General features: G+C 33.5%; 1 protein-coding gene across 1 annotated transcript in view; it reads right to left on the reverse strand.

Annotated features, from left to right (window-relative positions):
- RFX6 (regulatory factor X6) overlaps positions 1-25199 on the reverse strand; it is a 51615-nt gene that overhangs the window by 21229 nt on the left and 5187 nt on the right. Inside the window, exons 4-6 of the mRNA XM_036925015.2 lie at positions 24998-25059; positions 13797-13874; positions 12701-12728 (exon numbers count right to left, since the gene is read on the reverse strand). Of these exons, the coding sequence (XP_036780910.1) occupies positions 12701-12728; positions 13797-13874; positions 24998-25059 (168 nt within the window). The remainder of the gene's footprint in view (positions 1-12700; positions 12729-13796; positions 13875-24997; positions 25060-25199) is intronic.

The following is a 25199-nucleotide window of genomic DNA, read 5'->3' on the forward strand; positions in this document are numbered from 1 at the left end:
CATAAACTGGTATAACAGCCCTCAATTGACCCCAATCCACTTAATTTAATCAGTCCTAAAATTCAAGAAATGTTTCAAGGATTCTTAATGTTTTGGGTTTGTCACTTATGAGCTCAGTATTCATTCCATTATGAAAGAATGGCATTGTCAATAAGTACAGAAAAATAATAGAATGAGAGAAAATTAAGAATTTAATCTAAAAGAAAGGCAAAGGTAAGGCAAATATGAAACTAACATTTGATAGACAAACATAACAACAATGGACCTAAATTTTAATTTTAGGAAAATTTACACTTTTTTCTTATATCATTTCTCTTGGGTAGAAAATCGTATTTATTCATCCCAAGATGTAATTTGATGAAATTGGAAAAGAGAGACAGAGAAACAAAAACTAAAACATGGCAATGCATCATGTTGTATAAATTTAAATAGGGACATCAAAATAGTCTCATTTCCATTAACAAATTTAACTAGTAATCAAAAATCTTTCTACAAAAGGAAAAATAAACAGGTCCAGAAGATTTAACAGGTGTGTTTTATCAAGCATTCAGGAACAGATCATTTAAAACTTAAAAGGTTTTTTCCAGATAATGGAAAAAAAAGGGCCACTTCCCAACTGACTTGAAAACTTTTATGCCAAAACTGGACAAGGACCAAAAAAGAAAAAATTATAGGCCAGTTTTGCTTTTATCATACCTGAAATAGTACCTGAAAAAAAACAAATTACTAGCAAACCAAATCCAGCTGGCTACAGGATGATTATAGCTAATTTTGACTTAAATTCACCACATTAACAGAAAAAAAAAAGGAATACCACATATAATCATCACAACTGATACAAAAAAAAACATTTGTTGAAAGTCCAACTATCATTCACTTTTCACTTTTCTCTGTCCCTCCCTCTCCCCCTGTATGCTAGAAAAGAGGAAAACTCCACTTAATTATTCAATAGATATCTATCAAAAATCCACAGCAAATATCATACTCAATGATAAAAGACTATAGACATTCTCTTAAGAATCACAAATAAGATAAAGTTGCCCACTCTTCTCTCTTTTATTCAGCTTTATACTAGAGTTAATAGCCAGAGGAATAAGACCAGAGAAAGTAATGAAAGATTAAGTACTGAAAAGGAAGAAACAAAACTAGACAATGTGGTTGAAAAAATAAAATTGCACAAAAATTATTACCATTAACAAAAGCTCTTTAGCAAAGTTGCTGAATAGAAGATTAATAAAAGTCAACTGAATTTCTAAAATTAAGGAATAAATATTAAGAGCATGTACTTTAAAAAATACCACATAAAATAACAAATTAAAAGATGCCTAAGAATTAGTTTAACAAAAGAAGTGCAAAACAGTTATGAGAAAATTAAAATTATCAAGAGGTATTAAATAAATTATGAATATGAAGATTCAATGTTTTGGAAATGTCAGTTCAATACAAATCTATTTTTTTAATCACAATTCCAATAAAATCCTATCAGGGTTTTCTGTTCAATAAGCTGAGTCTAAAATGTGTGTGGAGATGCAAAAGACCTGGAATAGACATAACATTCCTTATAAAGAAAAACCTGGAAAAAAGATTTGTAGCACCAGATATGAAGATATATTATAAAGCTTTAATAAATCAGTGATATTTACACAGCGATAGGCTAAAACAACTCTGGAATAGAAGAAATAGCCCCAAAATATTCCATGTATACATGACAAAATTGGCCCTGCAGATTACCAGAGATAAGAAAAAGACTTCCTATCTCATATAATACTTAAAAATCAATTACAGGGGAGGATCCTGGAAAGATGGTAGAGCAGGAAGTATCAGAAATCTGTCTTCCCATCAAGACAACAGTTGCACAGGCAGGTTTTGTCTGGTATAACTATTTCTGAACTCTGAAATCTATTAATGACCTCTAGGGTGAGGCTGGTACAGTAGCTCCTGGTAATTCTGGTCAATTTCAGCTCTCATCCTGGCAGCAGCTCCATCTCCCACCCACAGCCCCAGAGCAGCAATGCACAAATTGGAGAAGCAGCTTGCTCACAGCCGTGGGAACCAGGCTGGGCAATACAGATTTTGTGCTCCAAATATTGGAGATCTGTGTTCTGACTGATTACCAACTGCTGCTTTCTGCTCACAGAGGTGAAGACACAGAGGCAGGCAGCTCTATTACATCCTCCCACCATCCCACTGTTGCAAGCCTCTGTATCACTGGCTGAAGTAACTTCCAGGGGAGTTAAAAGACTTTTCCTCCCCTTCATTTTCTCCCTCTTTTGAGAAGCAGACATTAAAGATTAGGATACTTAATAGCAACTACACTTATGGAAGTAATAGAAAGTCACTGAGCATATCCAAGGAAAAATTCAGACTCAGAAAAGACTTGAGAAGACCATAAGTTTACACCTACCCAACAACACAAAACACACACTTTTCACAAGTGCACACGAATATTTTCCAAGATAGACCATAATGTTAGCCTACAAAATAAGTCTCAATAGATTTTAAAAGCTAGATATCTTACAAAGTATCTTCTTTCAGTATAGTGGGATGAAATTTGAAATCAATAACAGAAAGAAATTGGAAAACTTCACAAATGTGTGCATATTTTTAAATAGCCAATAGATCAGAGGAGAAAAAGAGAAATTAGAAAATACTTAGAAATGATTGAAAATGGAAACACCACATATCAAAACTTACAGGGTACAGCAAAAGTAGTGCTAAGAGGGAAATTTATAGTTATACATGCTTATATTAAAAACCAAAACAGATTCAAATCAAAAACCTATATTTACAACTTAAGGAACTAGAAAAAGAAAAAACTAAACCCAAATAATTACTTTTGTCTGAAGATATGATCTTGTATGTAGGAAATTATAAAGATTCCATACACACCAAAAAACCTCTTATAACTAGTAAATGAGTTCAGCAAAGTATCAGGATACAGTCAACACACAAAATTTTTTTCTATAACTAGAAAATATGAAAAGGAAATTAAGAAAACAACTACTTTTACAATAGCATCAAGAATAAAATATATAGAAATTAACTTTACCAAGGAAGTGAAAGATTTGTACAGTAAAAACTACAAAAAAATTACTCAAAGAAATTTAAAAAAACATAAATGGAAAGACAGTCTATGTTCATGAACTGGAACACTTATTGTTAAGATGGCAATACTACCCAAAGCAATACATGGATTCAAGGTAAATCCCAATGGTGTTTTTGTGGAAATAGAAAAATCTATTCTAAAATTCATATAGAATCTCCAGGGACTTCCAATAGAAAAAATAATCTTGAAAAGAGAACAAAGTTGGAAAATTCACACTTCCTGATTTTAAAACTCACTATGAATCTACAGTAATCAAATTATTTGGTGCTAACATAAAGACAGACATATAGATTAATAGAATATAATAGAGAATAAAGCCCACAAATAAATCCTCACAAAAATGGTCAAATTATCATGGGCAAGGGTGTCCAGGACATTCATTGGAGAAAGGACAGTCTTTTCAACAAATGGTGCTAGGAAAACTGGATATCTACACGCAAAAGAATAAAGATGGGCCTTTATCTAATACCAAATACAAATGCATCAAGATGCATCAGAGACCTAAATATAAGACCTAAGACTATAAAATCTTAGGAAGAAAACATGACAAAAGCCTCACAACATTAGATTTGGCAATGATTTCTTGGATATGACACCAAAGATATAGACAAAAAAAAAAACAGACAAATTGGACTTCAAAAATTAAAAACTTTTGTGAATCAAAGGACAGCATCAACAGAGTAAAAGGGCAATCAATGGAATGGGAGAAATTTGCAAATCATATATCTAATAAGGGATTCATATCAAAAACATATAGAGAACTAAAACTCAACAACAAAAAAACAAACAATCCAATTTGAAAAATGGACAAAGGACTTGAATAAACATTTCTCCAAAGAAAATATACTGGTAGTCAACAAGCACATGAAAAGATCTTCAACATTACTAATCATTAGGGAAATGAAAATCAAAACCACATGCGATACAACTTCACACCCATTGGGGTGACTAGTCTATACATATAAAAAAAGCAGATAATAACAAGTGTTGTTAAGGATGTGGAGAAATTGGAACCCTTATGTACAGTTGGTGGCAATGTAAAATGGAATAGCCACTGCATAAAACAGTATGGTGGTTCCTCAACAAATGGAAAGTAGAATTATGTGATACAGTAATTCCCTTCTGGGTATATACCCAAACGAGTTGAAAGTAGAATCTCAAAGACATATTTGTATACCCATGTTCACAGCAGCATTATTATTCACAATAGCTAAACTATGGAAGCAATCCAGGTATACACTGACAGATAAAAGGATAAGCAAGATATTGTATATACATACAATGGAATATTCAACTTTAAAAAGGAAGGAAATTCTGACATGTGCTACAATGTGGATGACCTTTGAGGACATTAATGTTAAATAAAATAAGCCAGTCACAAAAAGACAAATACTGTATGGTTCCACATATATGAGGTACCTAGAGTATTCACAATCATAGAGACAGAAAGTAAGATGGTAGTTTTCATAGGCCAGGGAGAAGGGGAAATGGGAGGTATTGTTTAATGACTATAGAGGTTTAGTTTTATGCAATTAAAAGAGTTCTGGAGATGGATGATGATAATGGTTGCAGAACAACTGTACTTAATACTATATACTTAAAAATGGTTAAGATAGTAAATTTCGTTTTACTTATTTTACCACAATTTTAAAAATTGCGAAAATCAATTATAGATGAAATAGAACTCATGTAATACATAGAAAAAAATTTTTGTGTACTGGAATACACAGATTTGTAATAACAAGATATAAAAACACTAACCCTAAAATTAAAAATTATTTTCATCAAAAGACACTCAGAATGCTGAGCCATGCCACCAATAGGGATAAATTATTTATAACATATAATGTACAGGATATTAGTATCCAAAATATAAAAAGAACTAAGAATCAAATTTTTAAAATAGAAAAATTATGTGATCTGAACAAGCACTTCATAGAAGAGAATTAGCCAATAAAATCCAAAAAATAATAATCAAACTCATATTTTTAATGTAATGATCCAAAGCAATTTTCAAATGAAAACCACAGATACCATTTTATACCCCTGTACTGGCAAAAAATAAAATGCCATTCAATGCAAAGTGTTCAAGAGAATATGGAGCAAAAGGAATGCTCACACACAGCTCTAGAGACTTAAATTGATAGAACCATTTTGGAAAACAATTTGATCTTAACTTACAAAGTTACACATGAGTATACCCTTAGGACCCAAATTCCACTCCGGTACATGTGTACCTGGAGAATGTTGACAGCAATACTGTTTTTCAAGCAAAGCAAAGAAAACATTCCAGCAATAATGGAATGAATAAATACATTGTGATATTTTCACACAAAGGAATACTATGCAGCCTTACAAATCAAGGTACTAAAACAACACATGTTAACATGGATGAATCATACAACATAATGTTGAATGAAACCAGAAAGTCACAGAAAAAGTGAATATATTTTTATGTTAGGCAAATAATAAGCAATACATTGGCAATAATAAACTGGGCAATATAAACTGTACATAAAATTGACTATCTTAATCATTCTTAAGTGGTATTAAGTACATTCATATTGTGCAACTATCACCACATTGTCTAGGTATACAGTCATAAGTGATAAACTTTAAGGAAAAACAAAGCAGTGATTAGCATCTAATTCTGGAGAGCAGTAACCTTTGGTAGGTGGGGGAGGAGTGATTAGGATGGAGGCACACAGAGGACTTCTCTCTTCCAAGCTAGGAAGTAGGTCTGAATTTTTTTATCTTCTAACTATTTTTAAAACTGTGTGTGTGTTACAAATAGTACATTTCCCAGTTAAAAATGTTATAGTGCTAAGGAAACACATAAGGCACAAAGTGTATGTCTTTTATTTTAACATTTATTTAAAGCTGCCATGTTGATAAATAGTAGTTTTGTGTAATAAAAGCTAGCAACATGTGTGGAACATCAACAGGAGGCAAAAATGTGCAAGGAAAAATTTACAAATTAAATGCATATGAATACGTTAATAACTGTGCACAAAGTTCGTGTAAATCAAATAATAATATGTATCCATAATGTGTAATACGAAAAGAAAGAAGGGATTAAAAAGTTGGGAAAAAAGTAAAATATGATTATTTTAATTCCACTAATATGTTTGCTCTTTTAATTGCACTAAAAGAAGTGCCAGACCACAGGTCAGCTACAGTAGTCTGGTTTTGTTTTGTTTTTTTTCCTCAGTTGATAATTTCAGTTCGGGTGAACTATTAAGAATTTTATTTCCAAAAGAAAACAAGAAGGAACTACGTAAAAGAAACAATATGATTAGAGGCAAGAAAGTCTGATTTATGAGGAAAGATTAAAGGATTTAAGCTGCATAGTTTGGCTAAGTGATGACTAAAAGAGAGCATGATAACAGTCTACAAATATTTGAAAAGTATACACCAAGGAGGGACGATTTGTTATTTATCTCGGTACTAAGTTGTTAAACTGGACATGAATGGTTGATGTCAAGAAGGAAACTCAGGCTATCAGGGAAACTCCTGTGGAAATGTATGAAATAAGGGATTTACGGTAACTTCATTACTAGAGCTCGTTAAAATTTGACTCACACTAGATTAACTGAAAAAGAAAGGTATTTTTTTTATTAGGACAAAGTATTAAAACTAGGTTTTGTTTGTTTATTTGTTTTATTCCTAAGGATTAAAGAATTCTGAGACATTCACTAAGACATCTGAAATTTGAACCAGTACTTTTTTTTTTTTTTTACTTATGACATTTTTATTATTCTTGACTTTTCACTTATGGCATGTATTACAGTTATCTTGTCAGAGACCATTCCAAACCTTTTTCTTTTGACCAGAACTTACTTCTGAATTTTTATTGTTTTTTAATTGAAGTATAGTTGATATAAAATATTGCATTGGTTTCAAGTATACAACATGGTGATTTGACAATTACCTACATTGCTAAATGTTCACCATGATAAGTATAGTTACCATCTGTCAACATAAAAAGATATTACAATATTACTGACTATATTCCTTATGCTGTACTTTCATCCCCATGACTACTTTAATTTGTAATTAGGATTTTGTACCTTTTTATCACCCTCACCTATTTCAACTATCCCCCCACTCCCAACCCCCACGGAAACCACCAGTTTATTTATGTACATGAGTCTATTTCTATTTGCTCATTTGTTTTGCTTTTTAGATTTCACATGAGTGTGTAAAATCATATGGTATTTAGCTTTTGCTGTCTGGCTTATTTCACTTAGAATAATAACCTATATTTATATCTATCCATGTTGTTGCAAATGGCAAGATGTCATTCTTCTTTGTGGCTGAACCATATTCCATTATATAAGTGTTCAACATCTTTATCTATTCATCTGTCAATGGACATTTTGGTTGCTTCCATATCTTGGCTATTATAAATAATGCTGATATGAACATAGGAGTGCATATAAGTTTTAGAATTAGTGATCTTGTTTTCTTTGGGTAAATTCCCAGAAGTGTACATTTATGAATTAAAAATTTTAAATAAAATTTATACCACTGACTAACAATAATTCTTACCATCTTCCTTTTTTATTTCTCTTCTGTATTGTTTGCTTTTATATTATGAATTATTTAGAATTAAAACAAAGGTGTAGATAAAAAGTAATAAATACCCATGTACTTACCATTCTGATTAAGACATTAGACATTTTAAATATTAAACAGTCTCTGTTGCCCTTCCTAATCTCATTCCCTTCCTTCTCCAAAAGAATATATTTGGTTTGTATCATCCCTTCAAATCTCTTAAAACTTACCTCATACATAAATATTTTTAGGCAATGTATACTATTGCTTTAAAACTGGTAACATATAGTATACAGCCTTATACATTCAACAATTGTTTTTCATTCAACTTTATATTGCAGGTGAATCTAATTTGTTTCTTATAACTACAGTTTACTCCTTTACAAAGCAGTATAGTATTCCCTTGCGTAAATACATTAAAAATTATACTTTCATTATATCATAATGGACGATTATTTTCCTGTATTCTGATATTATAAACAATTCTGCAACAAACATCTTCATACATGCCTCCTTGTTAACAGTGTGTGTAAGGTTCCTTGAGGAATTCACTTATAAGGTGTGTGCATCTTCCACTCTACTAGTTATTGTCCCCAACCATTGATGAGTATCTCCTGTACCCTTCAGGTTTTCTTACAAACTGATAGGATTTCTTCATCTAGTAGAGATATTATCCCATTGTCATATTTGCTGAAAATATTTTCCCCAGTCTTTCCTTTGAGTTCAAATTTTGTATATCAAGCTTTTGATACAAAGAAGCTTTCAACTTCTGGATATTTATATTTTTCCTTTGAAATCTCTTAAATTGTTTTCATGCTTAGAAAGACATTCTCCACCCAGTAATGAAATAGACACATATGTTTCTTTCTAAATATTCTTTTCATATGTCATAATTTTCATGGAACTCATACAAGGTAGAAGGTATAATTTTTTTCCCCAAAATAATCCATTTTTCTAGCATTATGCCCTGGAGAATTTTATTTACTTAGTATTATATCTTTCTCCAGAAAGGACTGAAGATAATTCATTGAAAAATATTTTCTCCCTTCATTAGTTGTAATGTTTCTTTGATCATATACTAAAATCTTACATATACTGGTTTTTTTTCAGATATCTAATCTCTGCTGTAGATTTGTTCTATCTACATTTCAGTCAGCATCACAGTGTCATAATATTTTGATATCTGCTAGACAAGTAGCCTTTTGACCTATTTATGTTTTCTTTAACTATTACTTTTATCAAGTTTATAGCCATTTTAATCATTTCCAAAAAATAAATTACCCACTCAAATTTATATTATGGTATTAAATGTTAAATTAATTTATGGAGAATTGGCACATTTATAATACCTAACATTCCTGACTAAGCATGATTTTTTAGTCCTGGCTTTTTCTTTTAAAAATTTATTTTATACCTGTATTTTGTTTTCGAACAGGTAGTATGCTTCTGTTATTATGATTGCTCCTAAATATTTTGCATTTCTACTGGTTCCTGCAATTTAAATTTTACAGTTTTAAAATTGTCATACCTTTCTTTTCTTCAGAGACTGTTTTCACTTCTCTCAGCAGGGATCTGTGAGAAAATTGAGTCCTACAGAAAAGTATTTAAGTGACCATTTCCTCAATGCTCTGAAGGATGGCACTCAGCTAGTACCGTTCCAGATGCATAGAAGGGCTCATTCTCTACTTACCGTGGGTGCTGTGGGACATTAGTGCTACAGTCTCTCTGGCATCCTGACTGAGAAGAGATGGGACTTCTTTAAACTCCTCAAACTCCTCTCCATGATTTTGACTCAGTTCAGACAACCTGAGTACTGACCATACCTTAGAGAGAAAGCCACATCTACCAAACTACCTCAAGTTCCTGCCACAAAATCTAAAAATCTACTCAAACCTGAATTTGTCCTTTCCTCTTTCCTGTTTTAATGAAAGCAGTGTTTCTTCTCATTAGGACCACGTCCTCCACTCTAATAGTCTTCCCTGCCTCCCTCATCAGTGACCCTGTGCTCTCAGTTTCTCCTTTCTCTTGTCTTTAGTCTGTACTCTTTAATGGATTTGTTTTACCAACATTAGAATGACAGTCTAATCATCAAAACTAAACTTCAAGTCCTCCTCCAACTACCACCTTCAACTTGACTAAATTTGTTACATTCAATGACACCTTATATCACAAACCAATGAAACCCCAGGTCTCCCTAAAAATGCTTTCCCTAAAGTCATTAATTATCTCCACTCAAATAATTCCATAGATCTTTTCCAATCTGTATCTTGACCTTTCAGTGCCATTTTCAGTAGTGAGCATTCCCTTCCATTGGAAGCATTCTTTTCTCTTGCCTCTGTGCCACTAATTCACCTCCTTCCCTTTTACCACTTTGGATTCTCCTCAGTTACGTTGCTGACCCTTTTCTTCTTCCCCATGCTCACAACTCTTCTTTTAATCTCTTCTGTTTTTATTCATTTTTTTTTCCATAACCATGGCTTCAATTGCCATCAAACTAAATATATGACTAAGTCCCCTTTTCTAGTTACATATATTCAACTGCCCATTTCAAGTCTGTACTGGATATTTCACAAGCACATCAAATATGACAAGTCCCAAGTTGAACCCATTATCTTTGTACTCTTTCTGCCTGTTTCTCTTCCATTATTTCCTAGTTAGAATCAGTCACTTCTCTCCCTCCCTAGGGCTATTATCCTAGCCCACATGTTCTCCTACTCAGACTATCCATATATTAATAACATGATGCTTCTCTTGTTTGCCTTTCCATATGCCGTGGCTGACATTTGACATTTTTTGTTGTCACAAGGAGGGTGAGGGGTTGGATGTTAATGGAATGTGGTGTGTAGAATCCAGAGATATAGCTAAACTTTCTATAATACACAAGACATCCTCCACAACACAATACTCCACAGAATTATCTGGCCCAAAATGTGAGTAATACCACTACTGATAAACCATAACCTATGCTGTTCCATCTGGAACAGTGTCTGCACCACTGTTCCTCTCTTTTCCCCCAATCCACTCCTGCTCCAAATTCCCATTATTCTCAGTTCTTTCCTTAAATTTCACTTATGGGAAATGCCCTTAACCACTTAAACTATATTAACCTCCATTTCACCCTTTATAATTTTTCCTGCTATGTTATAAAATATCAAATCTATCCATTTATTATCTTCCTGTAACTCCCATATATCTATTGATTATTATATTGATCATAGGTTTTAAAAAATAGAACTTAATTCATAATTTTTAAAAAAGTGAATACATCTCTTAGCCTCAGTTTCTTTAGCTGTAAATTAGCAAAGTTAACACCTATTTTCCCTACCTCACAGTTATTAATGTTCAAATGACCTTACACTGAAAGTCTCACATCCTGAGCAAACTATGATGGTTGATTATCCTAAAAGCAAAATGATCTTTTACAATTTCAACTTTGTTAGAGAAATATTTTATCATCATTTAAAATATTTAAAGCTGTTCTGATCCTTTAGCTAAAAAAGGTCTTAATTGTGTTAGTTTCTATAATAATAGAATGATGCTCTATTAGTGCTTCTGGTATCTTAAGAAAAATTGTCTGCATAGCCTAACCAAAATATTTTATTTTAATTTGATTAACAAAATCTATACCTGAGTTTGTAAGGTACTCTTCTATGGAAGAAACAAACTTGAGAAACATTTTTATTTTATTCTATACAGCAAGGCTTATCATGCACATGTTCTATCAGTTGATAGCACACTAGTACCACCAGCCTCATCAGTGTGGTAGAAGGAACACCTGAGAGAAATTGCTTAAATTCCCTATTGACATAAACTTCAGTCAACTGAAGTGTATTTCTAAGTCAAATATTTTTGCACTTTCACAATTGTTTATCTAATAAAGAGCTATTATTTCATTGATAAAAAGAGCAATATAAAGGGCTTTATTATGTAATTAGCCATTAAATGTATTAAAAGCACTGGTGGAAAGAAATTGGTCATTTCAGAGGGTTGGGGGTTTTATATTATTTCTTAAGATAACATGTTTGCATCATTTCATCAAACTAATGGAGTTGCAATTTACCTCAGGTCCAGATTTACCACACTCTACATTGTCATGTGCCTCTTTCATTCTATGGCACCTCTTTTTAATGATTAGTTAACTTGAGGATAATGAAGGTCTTATCATGTGCCTAATTATCCATGCAGTCCCTAATGGTACTCTAACTCATTTAGATAAAGTCAGTTTGCTGATCTGTTCACTGGTTGGGAGTGGGGAGGGGGAGAGGAGTCCAGAAAGAAGGTGTGTGTGTCTGTGTGTGTGTGTGTGTGTGTGTGTGCGCTTGCACTCATGATGTACCTTTCCTCTTCCCACGTCCACCATCCATGCCCCACCCCAAATCTGGAGAAGAGATCAGCAAAGTGACTACTAGACACACACACACACACACACACACACACACACACACATGCACACATGCACACACACACAATGGTTAAAACAAACCATAGCATAATATTTGAGCTTCTTGACAACTATTAAAGGTTTTGTCTAAATGGGTATATTTCAAATATCAATTCTTTCCATATCTTCAGCTTTTGGCTTTTTGTTTACGTTTAAATGGAAATTTCTTGGATCACTAATGGTTTTTCTTTGGCAATCTCTTAAATTTTTCTCTAAGGCAATCAGAAACAAACAAAAATTACATGTAGGCAGTTTAAATGTAGGCACATCAATTTGTAAAGGTCAGCATTGGCTCTAAGCATGGCAGGTGTATTTATTGGCAAATTGCTTTTTCAATTTGAAGTTAGTCAGATGAGGATAATTGAAAAACTCCCCCTCCTCGGTTAATTGGATGTTGTTTCCTAAGTAGGTCCATGTAAAGAATCATTAGTTGCCTCAAATCTAACTTAGCTCTACCTGAAGTCCTAAATCACTCAAATCAACTCCTAATAAATAACATTTATTTCTGTATTTGCCAATGAGGATGATTAACGCTTATTGTCCAGCTAGTAATACATATTACAGAGATGTAAAATAGAAATGAAAATAATTCTTACCTCATTCTTCAGCTTGCTTCCAGAAAACCTTAAAAATCAGTATATTTTCCATTAATTAAAAAATACATACAAAAGTAGTAACTTCTTATCATAATTAGTGAAATAAATAAATTTGGAGAAATTTGATTTTCAAATTTGCTGAAAAATAATCTATTAAGAAAAATAAAATGAACACTTAGGGAAATCAGATAAAATTTGAGGCAAGCAAAAAGCACTTAATATTAAATATTTGTGTCCTAGACGGTATTTTCACTTTGCAGTGAGCAGTGGCTAAGAAGCTGCCAGTATGTTCATCATAATATTGAGTTCACCTTAGTATGACTCAGGCGACTATAATTATTTTTTTCCAAAAATTACTTTACTTTTAAAAATAATTCATTCTTTTGAGAGCTAAGAGCAGTTCTTGATAAATCATACTGTAAGGCAATCTCAGATGCAGATTTAATTATTTAGAGCTCCAGTATTTAAAAAATAATAATTGTATATTATCACTAGTTTCTTTGCATGTCACCTCACTTGTCAATGAGCTCCTCCTGATACTGACAGATCAGAGAAATGTGCTCTTTATATTCATTCGTGTTTTTTCTTTCACAAAGACTGAAACAGGTCAGTAGCTTTACCTTACTGAGTTTAAGTTGGTATTCAAAGTATATGTGATTAGAGATGATTAGAATAAACTTTTCATCTTTGTAATGTACTTGAACAAGTACATTGATATTTAAAACATGTTATCTCTTGGGGGAAAAAATTACAATTCTCTGCCTTTATTTTATTGACTATAGCCTGAAAACAGACTCAGCCTTGTATATAAATAATAATTTGAAGGCAATTCCTCTTCCCTGATTTCTCCTTTTCATTGCTCTGGGACACCTGGTTCACCCTTAATTTCCCAATAATAATTGCAAATCATATAAATTGTCCAGTAATCTAAACCACATCATTGTAAATGTCCATACAAAATTTAAGTTAAGGTCTGATGCTTAAAATAAAACATTAAAATAAGCAATAATAGTAAGCCACTTATTCAATAGCTATTTTGCATATTTAAGTAAATGGTAAATGCAGAGGACTTTTCTTGAAGATAGTAGAACTCTACCTGGTCAGGCCCTTTCCAGAATACACGGAGTGGTAATATGCACTGCTCTCTTTGATGCCAATCCCATAATAATGATACCTAGAGCAAGGAGAGCAACCAGCTCTGTGTTAATGAAGGAGTTTTTTGAAGGGGTAAAAGAAACTAAAGTACAATGAAGTAGACATCAAGTAAGAGCTACAGCCCCTTGATCGCCATTCTTCCCTGAATTTTTATTTCAAGTAACATCTTAATGTGCTAAATTCCCAATTGGTGGTTACTAGTCCTACTATGGTCTTATTTCTGGCTTTGAGGTTAAAAAAGGAAAATCACCTACTTCCAAATCCATTCAGATCCCTAAAATATCAAGTTTCAAAAACAAAAAAAAAATTTAATGTAGGCATTTTAAATGTAGGCACATAAATTTGTAAATGTCAGCATTGGCTCTAAGCATGGCAAGTATATCTATTGGCAAATTGCTTTTTCAATTTGAAGTTAGGTGAACAAGAAAATTATAGGTTTCCTTTGTAGTATACCTATTGGAGAGAAGAGTATGAAATTATACATGGGGAAGATATTGATGTCATGCATAGGAATATGCATGAAGTGTCTGCTCTTTTAAAAGTTATTTTCCTCTTGAGGAATGAGAAACCTAATTCACTGTCATTTTTACTTCAAACTTTTGTGCAACAATGGGGGAAAAACTATGTCCTGAATCAATGGAAATGTGAAACATGGAATGTAACAGTATTATGATTTGTTACAAATGTGTCCGTGGATCCTGAGACACAGGCAAGCATAGCATATAATCTATTTTCATATTGGAGCTCAGTCTGCAAACCTGCAGGATCCTGACTTATTACACACTTTAGCACAATTGCTACAAATGTTATACAAAAGTTAGTCAAATAATGGGTATTTAGTGAGGGTGGCCAAAGCCTGCTATCTTGTGCTCTTCCACTTTCTCCCCACGGCTCCCCCATGCAGCTCCACTACCTACTTGGTAACCTGTCAGTGAAATTTGCATTCATCTAGGATCAGAGAAGGAATGAATAAAAGAAAATAAGGGGGTTTCTAGTTGACTGCTGTGTAACCATATATAAACTTTCATTACTTAGCATCAACTACGTTTAAAGTGCATCGGACAATGAAGGATCTGAGTTTCAAAGCCCCTTTTCTGACCTCAGTAATAAAGGACTTGGCAGAACAATTCCACCCTTAAACATTTTCAAGGTCCAGGACAGCAGTACAAACACAGATCACATACTATATATCTAAATATTTTAAATATATAGATTAAGCTAACAAACTGCTAAATAAAATGTCCTTGTCCTCCTTTCTTGACAATGATCTTGTAGGTAGGTTTGGGTTTAGAATTCTTATATCTTGTACTTCCATGTGGGGACATGATGGTGGGGAAGAGCCACCCTCACCTTCTCTTCCCAGTCCTTGCTCCTTTTCTTACCGTGAGGGGCCTCTGGTAAACACAGAGCCTCCACATCCAAGACCCATCCACACCCTGCTCTCCCAAAGAGCTGGCCCCTGGCCACCCTCAGAACAATGTACACTGGTAGAGCAAAGTATCTTCCAGATGATGGATGGCAAAGAGCCCCACATAGTGCTTAGACCTAGGGCTGTGTGGACAGGGAATTCCAGGGCCCTGGGACCTGGAACCTGGCTGGAAGGGGGTCTTTGGGTGGACACGTTCACTCAGGCTATGGACTCCTTTCCCCTGGGGAAGGAACCCACTGGCGGAGGGCCACAACAGAGCCCTCTGAAGTGTGAGGTTCAGAGGTAGGTTCTCTCCTGCTAGGTTCTAAGGGCAGAGAAGTCACCTATAATGACCCTGGGCCATTTGAGATGGAAAAGAAAGAGTTTTTAAATATGAAAATATTATGTGTATAATAAGGAGAAATACTTTCAGAAAGAGCTGTTATATTTGAAAAAGGGTATTGGGGAGATAACGAAGGTAAATGAAGGCATTTTATGATTGTGGAAGACTGGGAACAAGCTTTCAAGTTCTTAATGTTGATAGAAAGACAATATTAGTCTGTTAGCCTGAACAGAGGAGGCTCATAGCAGCTCCATTTTTACAGTACAGAAAATAACTTTATGGTAGATGAAGGAAAAAGAACCCTTAATGTATATTGGAACAAAGGGAGAAATGAAGAAAATATGAAATTTCTGGAAATTCTAAAGTATTGAACTAATTTAAACCTCCAGTTAGAAACTAAAAGAAGGAATCTTAAGTCAAAGATTTTACCAAAAGTAGCTATATTGATGGAAACAGATAAGAGAAATACCTAAAAACCATGACCAAATGAGCATATATAGATTATATACAACAAAGTCTATTAGAATTAATGAACCTAAGAGTCTGAAATAAGTATTAATATTTCCTTTATTATATTTTAAAACTAAGATATCAAAGGAAATGTCTTTATATTAGAAGAAATAAAGCAAAGGATGTTTGAGAGCAAGGGGATCTATTACAGTGACCATACATTGTAATTTCTGTTCTTTTGCAAAGCACGTTATTTGTTCTACAGATGGTATAGTTTAAAAAACTACATTTTAGCCACTCGCTGAAGCAACATACATTAAACATTGCTTTAAAAAGTGATAATCCTGTTTTATTATGATTCTGATCTTGTTTCTCATCTATAATCCTTTTTTTCAACAAGTAAATAATATACAATGGCAAAGTGTTTTGCCATGCAGATTAAGAAGAAACTACACTGCCTTCACAAGCAGCAGAAAAATATCGTTAAGTCAAAGAGATGATCGTGAGTTCAGCAAACATTAGAGGTCATACAATTAGAGGATAGACATGGAAATCAGGTCAGGAACACATGTGCTCTGAGTTCCACCCTAGTCCACAGCTTCCTGAGCCAGACCACCTGCCAGTAACGGAGTGGCGACCACACTGGCCAGCATGGATGCACATTTTACTTCCATCTTCAAATATCCTAATGATCACTTTTTGTAGAAATTGCATCACCTTTTAGGACCCAATAAATACTTATGAATATGGATTTCTAATTTTTTTCTTATGACTTATAAGGAAAGGGTATTTTCATTACACAATTCATTTGTTCCTTATTTTTATAAAATGACTGTATCATTTTGCCCTCTACCTTCCAATCATTAGGGCAGAACATTTTTACAAAAAGAAGTATTTAATGCTTCCTGCCATATTCAGAGTCAAGATTTCATATCTAACCCTCCCACACATGATAAGGTCCTCTAAAATACGTGTGTGTTTTATTTGTAGGTCAAATGTAAATGACACTATCAACCCAGACACACACCAATACCCAAGGAGCCACTTTGGCCGGTTACATTCCATTCTGCAAATGAGAAACAGCCAGCATGTTCTTTTATCAAGGGCAATGCCTCATAGTTTAGAATGTTGATGTAGCTGAGCATTTTCTATCAATACAATCTTATAAACGTGCCAGCTGATAGGGAACCAGTGAAAGTGAAATTCCTCTCTTTTCTTCAGACATGTATGAAGTGCTTACTGTGTGCTTGGTGCTGAGGATCCAGAGAGGCAGAAGAGGGTCTCTGCCATGAAAGAGCTGACAGTCTTGTGTGGGAGAAAAGCATGCAAAGAAAGAATTGTGATACCAAATTTATGTGCTAAAATTAAAGCAGACAATAGGTGATAATAGAAATAGTTATCATTTATGGTGTATCTATTACATGCAAAGAACTTTATGTATGCCTCATCTCAAATTTCCATAGCAGCCTGCAAGTGAAGATTATCTCTGTTTCGAGGCAGAGGTTCAAAAAGGTTATGTGATTTGTTCGAAAAGGTTGTATGAGAACTCATGGGTTTGAGGACAAAATACAAGTCCATAGCCCCACAGAGCATATGCTTTGTTTCAATAGACCATGGTGCCGCCATACTCGAGATGCAAAAATACACACACACACACATTATTTGTATCTCAGTTCTATTTATAATTAGAAATTCTTAAGCGAAATATAGTTAAAATATGTTTGCACTCAGCATATACACTTCCTCTTCTAAGTTTATCATGAATCATAAGCATTGATAACTAACAAGAATCGTTAAGACCTATACACCATTGGTCAGGATGTTCCATAATTGATGTTCCATACAAAGACTCCTTCTAGAATGTAATCTCCTTATAACAGGAAATCAATAAATATTTGTGGAATAAGTACCATGAAAAAAGTTAAAATTAACAATGTGCCATAAAGAAAATTTTATAAATAGGAATTTGTCAACTAAGAGCACATTAATAGTATCATATACTTAAACATATTGGCACAATTTAAAATTTGGTAGAGATTAAAGAACTTCTTGTCTAATATGAAATCCACTCCTTTAACTTTGCCCTAAGCACTATATAAACTTACCCATTACCATCCGAATTACTTGCTCTCCACAAATAACTGGTGCTTCCCTTTGCTGGTGCCTGTACTCTGTTGAACTCTCCCTGAGGAGTGCCATTCTCCCTTCATGTCTTCATTTCTTACTCAAACCTCAAGGCATAGCTTTAATGAATGAAGCTTTCCTGGTCTTGCAAGCAAACTAATCTCTCTCTTCTTCGAACTCTTCTCTTGGTCTTTTATCCCATGTAGTTTTACAGCTCATACCATTGGTATGTGTATACAAGATTGACCTCCTCTACTAAACTACAAGATTTGAAGAAAAGGAAGTGTATTTTTTCCTTCATTGCATCCCCACTTGGAAATTACTGTAAAGAAAAACCTTCCCATATTGTATGAATCAATGTATCCTGCTAGGAATCTAGAAACTGATAACACACAAATTCTCTTAAAGGCACAGTTCTCAATAACCACCTACTAGCACTATGCATTTCCAGGTTACCAGTAAAACATTGGGGTTGAACAAAAGTTGTACACTTAAACAATGTATATAAAGGGAATAAAATCAGTGTATTTAGGTAGAAAGACTGTTGCTAGGAACATAAATCTCAGTATTTGCAATGACTATGTAATGCTTTACCACATATCATATCCAGTTCCTTTTGGAGCCAACAAAAATATCTTTCCCCTTTAACTTTCCTTTTGGCCTTACTAGGTACACGTTATCATCTGAGTAATGATTTAGTGACTTTGAGAACACAGAAGAGACAATAAATGAGCAGCTCTCTGTCTTCGTAACAGCTAAAGATAAACCTCATGAAAGTGAGGAGAGTAATTTCGTACAAAGTATACATGGATTGTTCATCTCGTGTGCAACATTCTCTAGCATTATTTTGTTGTTAATGTATTTCCCTAAGATAAATCTTTTAGGAAATATTTGCCAGAAATATTCTTGTATAACAAGAACATATGCTAGTGGGTATTAAATAAAAAGTGAAGTTTTACTCACTGTGGGATAGCCAGTTATTTTAATTTGTATACCACAATCCAACACTGATCTTGTGGGTTACTCTGAATACAGATTCCTAAACATTTCACAGTTTTTTCTCCCTTTATGATTTTTATCCATTTTTACTTAAAAAAGGTAAATATGATAAGTGCTTAAAATTCCTGGGTTTGATTACCTAATTTCGCTAAGAAAATGTTTGCATAAAACAAGTAGTCTTTGTGATTAACTAACAAAATTATGCCCATTCATTAACATGAACTGTTGGTAACCTTACATCAAGTGACAGGTATCATTTACATCTTATGAATGAAGAACTATTAATTAATGTTTATGCCCACATTTTAAAGTGAACATGTTATAAAATATAAGAAATTTTTAATAGGACATTACATTATTGCTGTTCTTTTTTACTACAAAAGTATTTCGAGGGTGCTTAATATTTTTCTTCATTTGCTGATCAATTTATACCTCCACCCATAGTTCTTCTTTTACATTTTAGTCATTACATAGAATTCCTGAAACATATGTTCCTACTGAGCTAGTAGCCCTGATGTTAGTTTACACTACACGAGTGATAACTGATAAGGAAATGATGGGATTAAGCTGTTCAGGGACTTGCAATAACTTACTATGATAAGAGCAGCTGCCGTATCAGTTTTATTAACCCACTAAATCACTACTAATAAATAAGATAATAGCTTTTGTCCATCATGTCTGAAAACCGAGATTCAACTGATCAAAGTCTACAAGAAATTAAAATGTAACTTCAAATCAAACATTCTACAGTGTGCATTAAATCTACTCTGTGGGCTTAACATGACCTTCTCTACTCTGCTATTCTGAGCAAGGGTGGCATACAGGCTCTTTTTGTTTATCATTGTATCCCTAGGACCTAGTCAGCACCAGGACATACAGCAAAATGCTTATTAAATAAATGAATATTAATAGTGAAAGTTTTTTCACAGCACATACCCTATCTTACTATTCTTTGCATCTCAAAAAGTTTTGGCACCATGATTTGTACATCGATATAAATATGAATGGATTATTATTCTTGATAGAATATATCTGCAACATAAAATAGACAAAAATTTCCTTTCATTAGTTATTTTTTTGTACCTGTAGAATTTTGTTTCATTTTTACTTATTCAAAGTCTAAATTAGCACTATCACACGGAAAAAAAATCACGTGAATATTTTTGTCATTGATGGTACATCAAAGAGAAGAAAAGAAACGAAAGCACAGTCAGTTTTAATCTTGGTGTTGAGAATGCACACCATCTGCCATGAGGTGTTTTGGTTCCTTCGGTAGGGAGGGGACTGTAGAGTGAAGGCACTGATGGAAAGCTGAGATGCTGATGTTCCTGCAAATTTGGGCTTTGTCCCAAAGCACACCGAGATTAGATGCTCTAGGTAAGGCTTTCTGTCCCAAAGTGTTAATCTTTGGAGACCTTTTTCTGTAGCCTCCAGCAGCAATGGCTTCTTGTGTGGAACATCAGACTTATCACTGGAAACAAATTATTCAACTTCTAATTTTGAGATAAATGATATCTGGCCCTATACAGTGATTCTGTCCTTTGGATTTTTTATGTTTATTTTTGATGTATTTATTTTAAATATTTTATATCTTCCTTTTGGTTGAATACATTTTTTGGCTCATTTTACTTAGTTAAACTTTTTCACCTTTTACTTTTTTATCAGGGAAGACAGTAGCATCTGCACAAATGTGAATTGTGAGGACTAACTGACCATCTAAATACTAAACTATGTCAGAACTCAGAGAAACAGAACTTGAATAGAGACACAGAATTCATTCCTATTTTTTAGACTCTACTAACCATCTCTTTGCCACAAAGATCAGTGTTTCCCAAATTTGGGTTTTCATTCAAAGACCAGTAAAATTTGGAGTATGACACTGTTCCATGAACCCTAAAGCCATATAAGGATAGTTTTAGAAACAATGGTACACTCTTGTGCTCAGAATAAAGAATCTTTTGAATTAATCACATCTAAAATAAATTCTGTCTGAAAGATCCTAATGAAATGATCAGACATACATTAGCTATTTATGAGAATTTGGCAAACTTTGAGTTTAAATAACAATTATCAAATAATTTTATAATGTTATTACATTTTAATATACACTCTACAGAAGTTAAAATAAATTAATACCAATTTATTAATTTTTTAAAAATAATTCAATATATATTTAGGGGCAGTATGTTTAAGGCACTATCATAAACACTATGACAATAAATTTTGTAACATTACTGCTAAAATTGGGAGAAATTATGAATTACTGTTTCTCAAGAATGTGCATTAGAGGAATTTAAATTGTCATTTATATTTCTCTGTTTCATCAATGACTTCTATTTCTACAGACATGAGATTATTTTTCATAAACTATAAATTCTGAAATATTAAACAGCCATTAGAAATAATGATTGTGAATATGCAAACATAGAAATATGTTTAGGACAAAAGTTAAAAGCATTTCTGCTACAAATTTACTTTTATATGAAACAAATATCTAAATAAACATAAAATAATTTAAAATGCCTTGTGATTGAGGCTTGAGAAAATGTTAGCTCTTTGAAGAAGAATCTAATATGTTAATACATTTTCAAACTGTTAGATGAGAAAAAAATAAAACTTCATTCCTCAAAAGTCAAAAATTCAATTACACAGCTGTATTGTTAATATGACTATTATCAGAAAGAAGTAGGATTTGCTAATATACAAAGCACAAGCTTTAGAGCTAGAGAAACCTTGATTTAAATGCCAACATTGTTATTTTATAGTATCTGTGTGGCTTGGGTGAGCCAATAGTCTTTGAACTGCAGTTTCCTCATTCATAAAATTTAGAAACTCCAATCTTGTATTGTCATTGTAAGGAGTAAAGTTAATCATATGATAGAGTATGTGTGTTTGTGTGTGGTGTGTGTGTATGTGTGTGTGTGTGTGTAGTGCTCAATAAATAATACATTTTAAATGCATTGGTGATTTGGGGGTTCATTGAGTGATTGATTTTATATTATTAGGGATAGTGAAGTTGAAAGCCTATTTATTTCTCCTTTCATTCCTATACTTTATCCCATTTAATTCTCACAACAAACCTATGTAACAGAAATCATATACCCACTTTACTGATGAAAAGCTGGGCAATTGATCTAATGTCATACAGCTCTACTGTACAAGTAAGTATGGGATTAAAGCTTAGAATTGTCCAACTTTAAACTTCACGCTCCTAAAAACTAGGTGATACTGCCTTTTGATATATTATCTTCCAAGATAAAAAATCTAAGGATATTTCTTAGAAGTAAATGAAGACAAGAAAACTATCTGGTTAAGAATAATTACATCACAGTATTACCAGTTACAAGGTACATACACTATATATCTTGCCATATCTTTCAACATACTTAGTTTATATATGGATAATTTCTTTTTCTCCATGATATCAAAATGCCACAAATATAATAGGCAAGTCCTAATAAAAATCAAATGGCATATCAGCAAGGGAGAAAAAAATTCAAATTATTGGTGATTGCTCTTGGACACAGCAGCTTTTAGATATCAAACAAATTGCCTGAAGTTAGCACATACTGTTACATAAACCTAAAGGCTGGAGCCTCACTGTGCCACAATGGACATGGTTAATGATTCATCCCTAATCCTAAAGGCTCCTTCTAGGATTAATTGACTCTCTCTGTGGCCTCCCTGCCTGCCCTCTTGCAGATCCTGTGAAGAGGGTATCTCTGCATTGCTTAGTGCCTTTTTCTACTATCTACCTACTTCAAACACTAATGATCTTTCCTCCACAAACAAAATTTAGTACGAATCAAATTCACTAGAAATCAATCAGTGGAATTGATTAAACTTTGAAAAAAGCCAAGCTCGTGGGGCCAATTTTTTTCTTTTTCAATCTCAATTTCCTTTCTCTTTATCAGGCCACAAGACTGCTAACAGTAATAGGAATCAATTAAATAAATATTGATTGATAATCTACTATGTAGCAGACAACAGAAAGTGTTTGGAAATGAATGAGACAAAGTCTCTATCCTCAAAATACTATCTTTTGAGGAGAGAAGATGAATAAATTTCACATTAAGATAATAACAATAACTTCTATGAGGGTGCAGAAGAAGACCCTACAAGAGACTAAGATTCAAAGAGAGGAAGTTCATGACATATTCTTTTAAATGAATACAATCTCAGCATACCCAGAGGAGAAAGGGCATTTTCCATGGAGGAAGACAGCATAAACTGAAGAATGACAGGTGAGGATGAAGTAAATGGCACCAGGCAGTAAGTAATTCACCAAGAGCATAGGCTATATTCTGAGACATGAGAAGTAGATGATAAGGGAGAAAATGGCTGGCGACTAAATCATAACGGACCTTGAAAGTCAAACTGAGAAAAGTTTGTCACAAGCTGGTCAAAGTTTCTGAGCATGACAGAGATATGATTGAACCTGAAGTTTAGACAGTCAATTTGGAAAACTTGAAGCTTCAAGCGAATTTATAAAGTAGAATCTATGTTTTGACAAGTGACCAAGGCTGAGCTGGCCAAAAGGTAACCAATAGGCACAGGTGGGTACTGAGCACTTGAAAAGTGACTAGTCTGACTTGAACTGTGCTATCGGTGTAAAATACACACAGGGTCTCAAATAGGAAAAAAAGAGTATAAAATACCCAGTAATTTTAATTTTGTTACATGGTAAATGATAATGTTTTAGGTATGTTGGACTCAATAAAACATTAAAATCAATGTCATCTGTTCCTTTTTACTCAATCTGACTACTAGAAGTTTTCAATTAAATATGTGAGTGCATTCTATTTCACTGGACAATGCTGAACTAGATGTTAGGACAGAAAGAGATGCTTAGGTGAACTAGAAAATGCGTGGTAGTAGAGTGACCTGGCAGTGCTGTGATGGAAAAGCCATAGGGGAAGCTCTATGTGTTTATTTACCTTAAAAGGACATATCAGGAGGCTCAAATGCTAGACAGGTGCCAGGGAAGATGAGTAACAGTAGAAATGAGCCACAGAGTTTTTGCCCAGGTAAAGAAATAGACAAGGACAGAGTATGTGATCAGGGACAAGAGAAGTGAACAGATAGCTACTCTTAAAGAAATGGCAAAGTGAAGGAAAATAACAGAGCAATTGTGAAGAGTATAACAGGTTTGAGATGATTTTATTTTTACTGACATAAAAGACATCTGTATATGCTTGTAGATAGAAGTAAAAGAAAAACTGAAAATGCAGTGGACCAAAGAAATAATGGATGGACAAGAAGCTGTAACTACAGGGACTGCCACAAGAGAAAAGACAAGCTAAGGTTATCAAGAGAGAATGTCTGGCAGCTTATTTTATTTTTCTATTCACAGTGGAGGTGATCACAGAGGTCATTTGTGCATGACATTTGTCTTGTAGGGAAAAGAATTGTTGTCTGGAACAAAAACCAAAGAAAGACCCCAAACCACACTTCACCCCTGACTTTATTGCTCTAGGGAATGTCATGGATTCTGTTTGGTTACTTGTGTAGCCATGTGCATATCCCTTGCATGACACTGGTACCTTCAGAATCATAAAGATTATGAAAATGATTCATTTAAATTATTTCATCATAAAAAATACATTATGATTGTTCTGTATAAATTTTGTTCTTTAAACATTATTCTTAAATCCATTTTCTTTTCTTTTTAGTTCTTACAGTTGGTGAAAGTCTGCTTCAGCAAGAAGAGAATACCTGGATCTATTCTCTGAAAAAGACAATTACTTGTATTGTGTCCATCCTCATGTACAGGGTATCATATATACATATTTGACATGTGCTCATTGATGTGTCTTACTTTGAATGGCCTCTTGTTCCAAGTCGCCGTGTTGTTAAGAGGGGAAATTTCTGGCGAATTGTCTAAAAAGAAAGTCAGTTAGTTTAGACTTTAGAAAGTGTGTGGTTCTATTATAATCCGCTCATAACTAATTAATTCTAGAAAGTAAATGTTGAACTTTGAGTAAACAGTCTGGAAAAATATCATACACACATTGATAAGC

This window comes from Manis pentadactyla, chromosome 12 (assembly GCF_030020395.1).
Source record: "Manis pentadactyla isolate mManPen7 chromosome 12, mManPen7.hap1, whole genome shotgun sequence".
Taxonomy (NCBI): Eukaryota; Metazoa; Chordata; class Mammalia; order Pholidota; family Manidae; genus Manis; species Manis pentadactyla.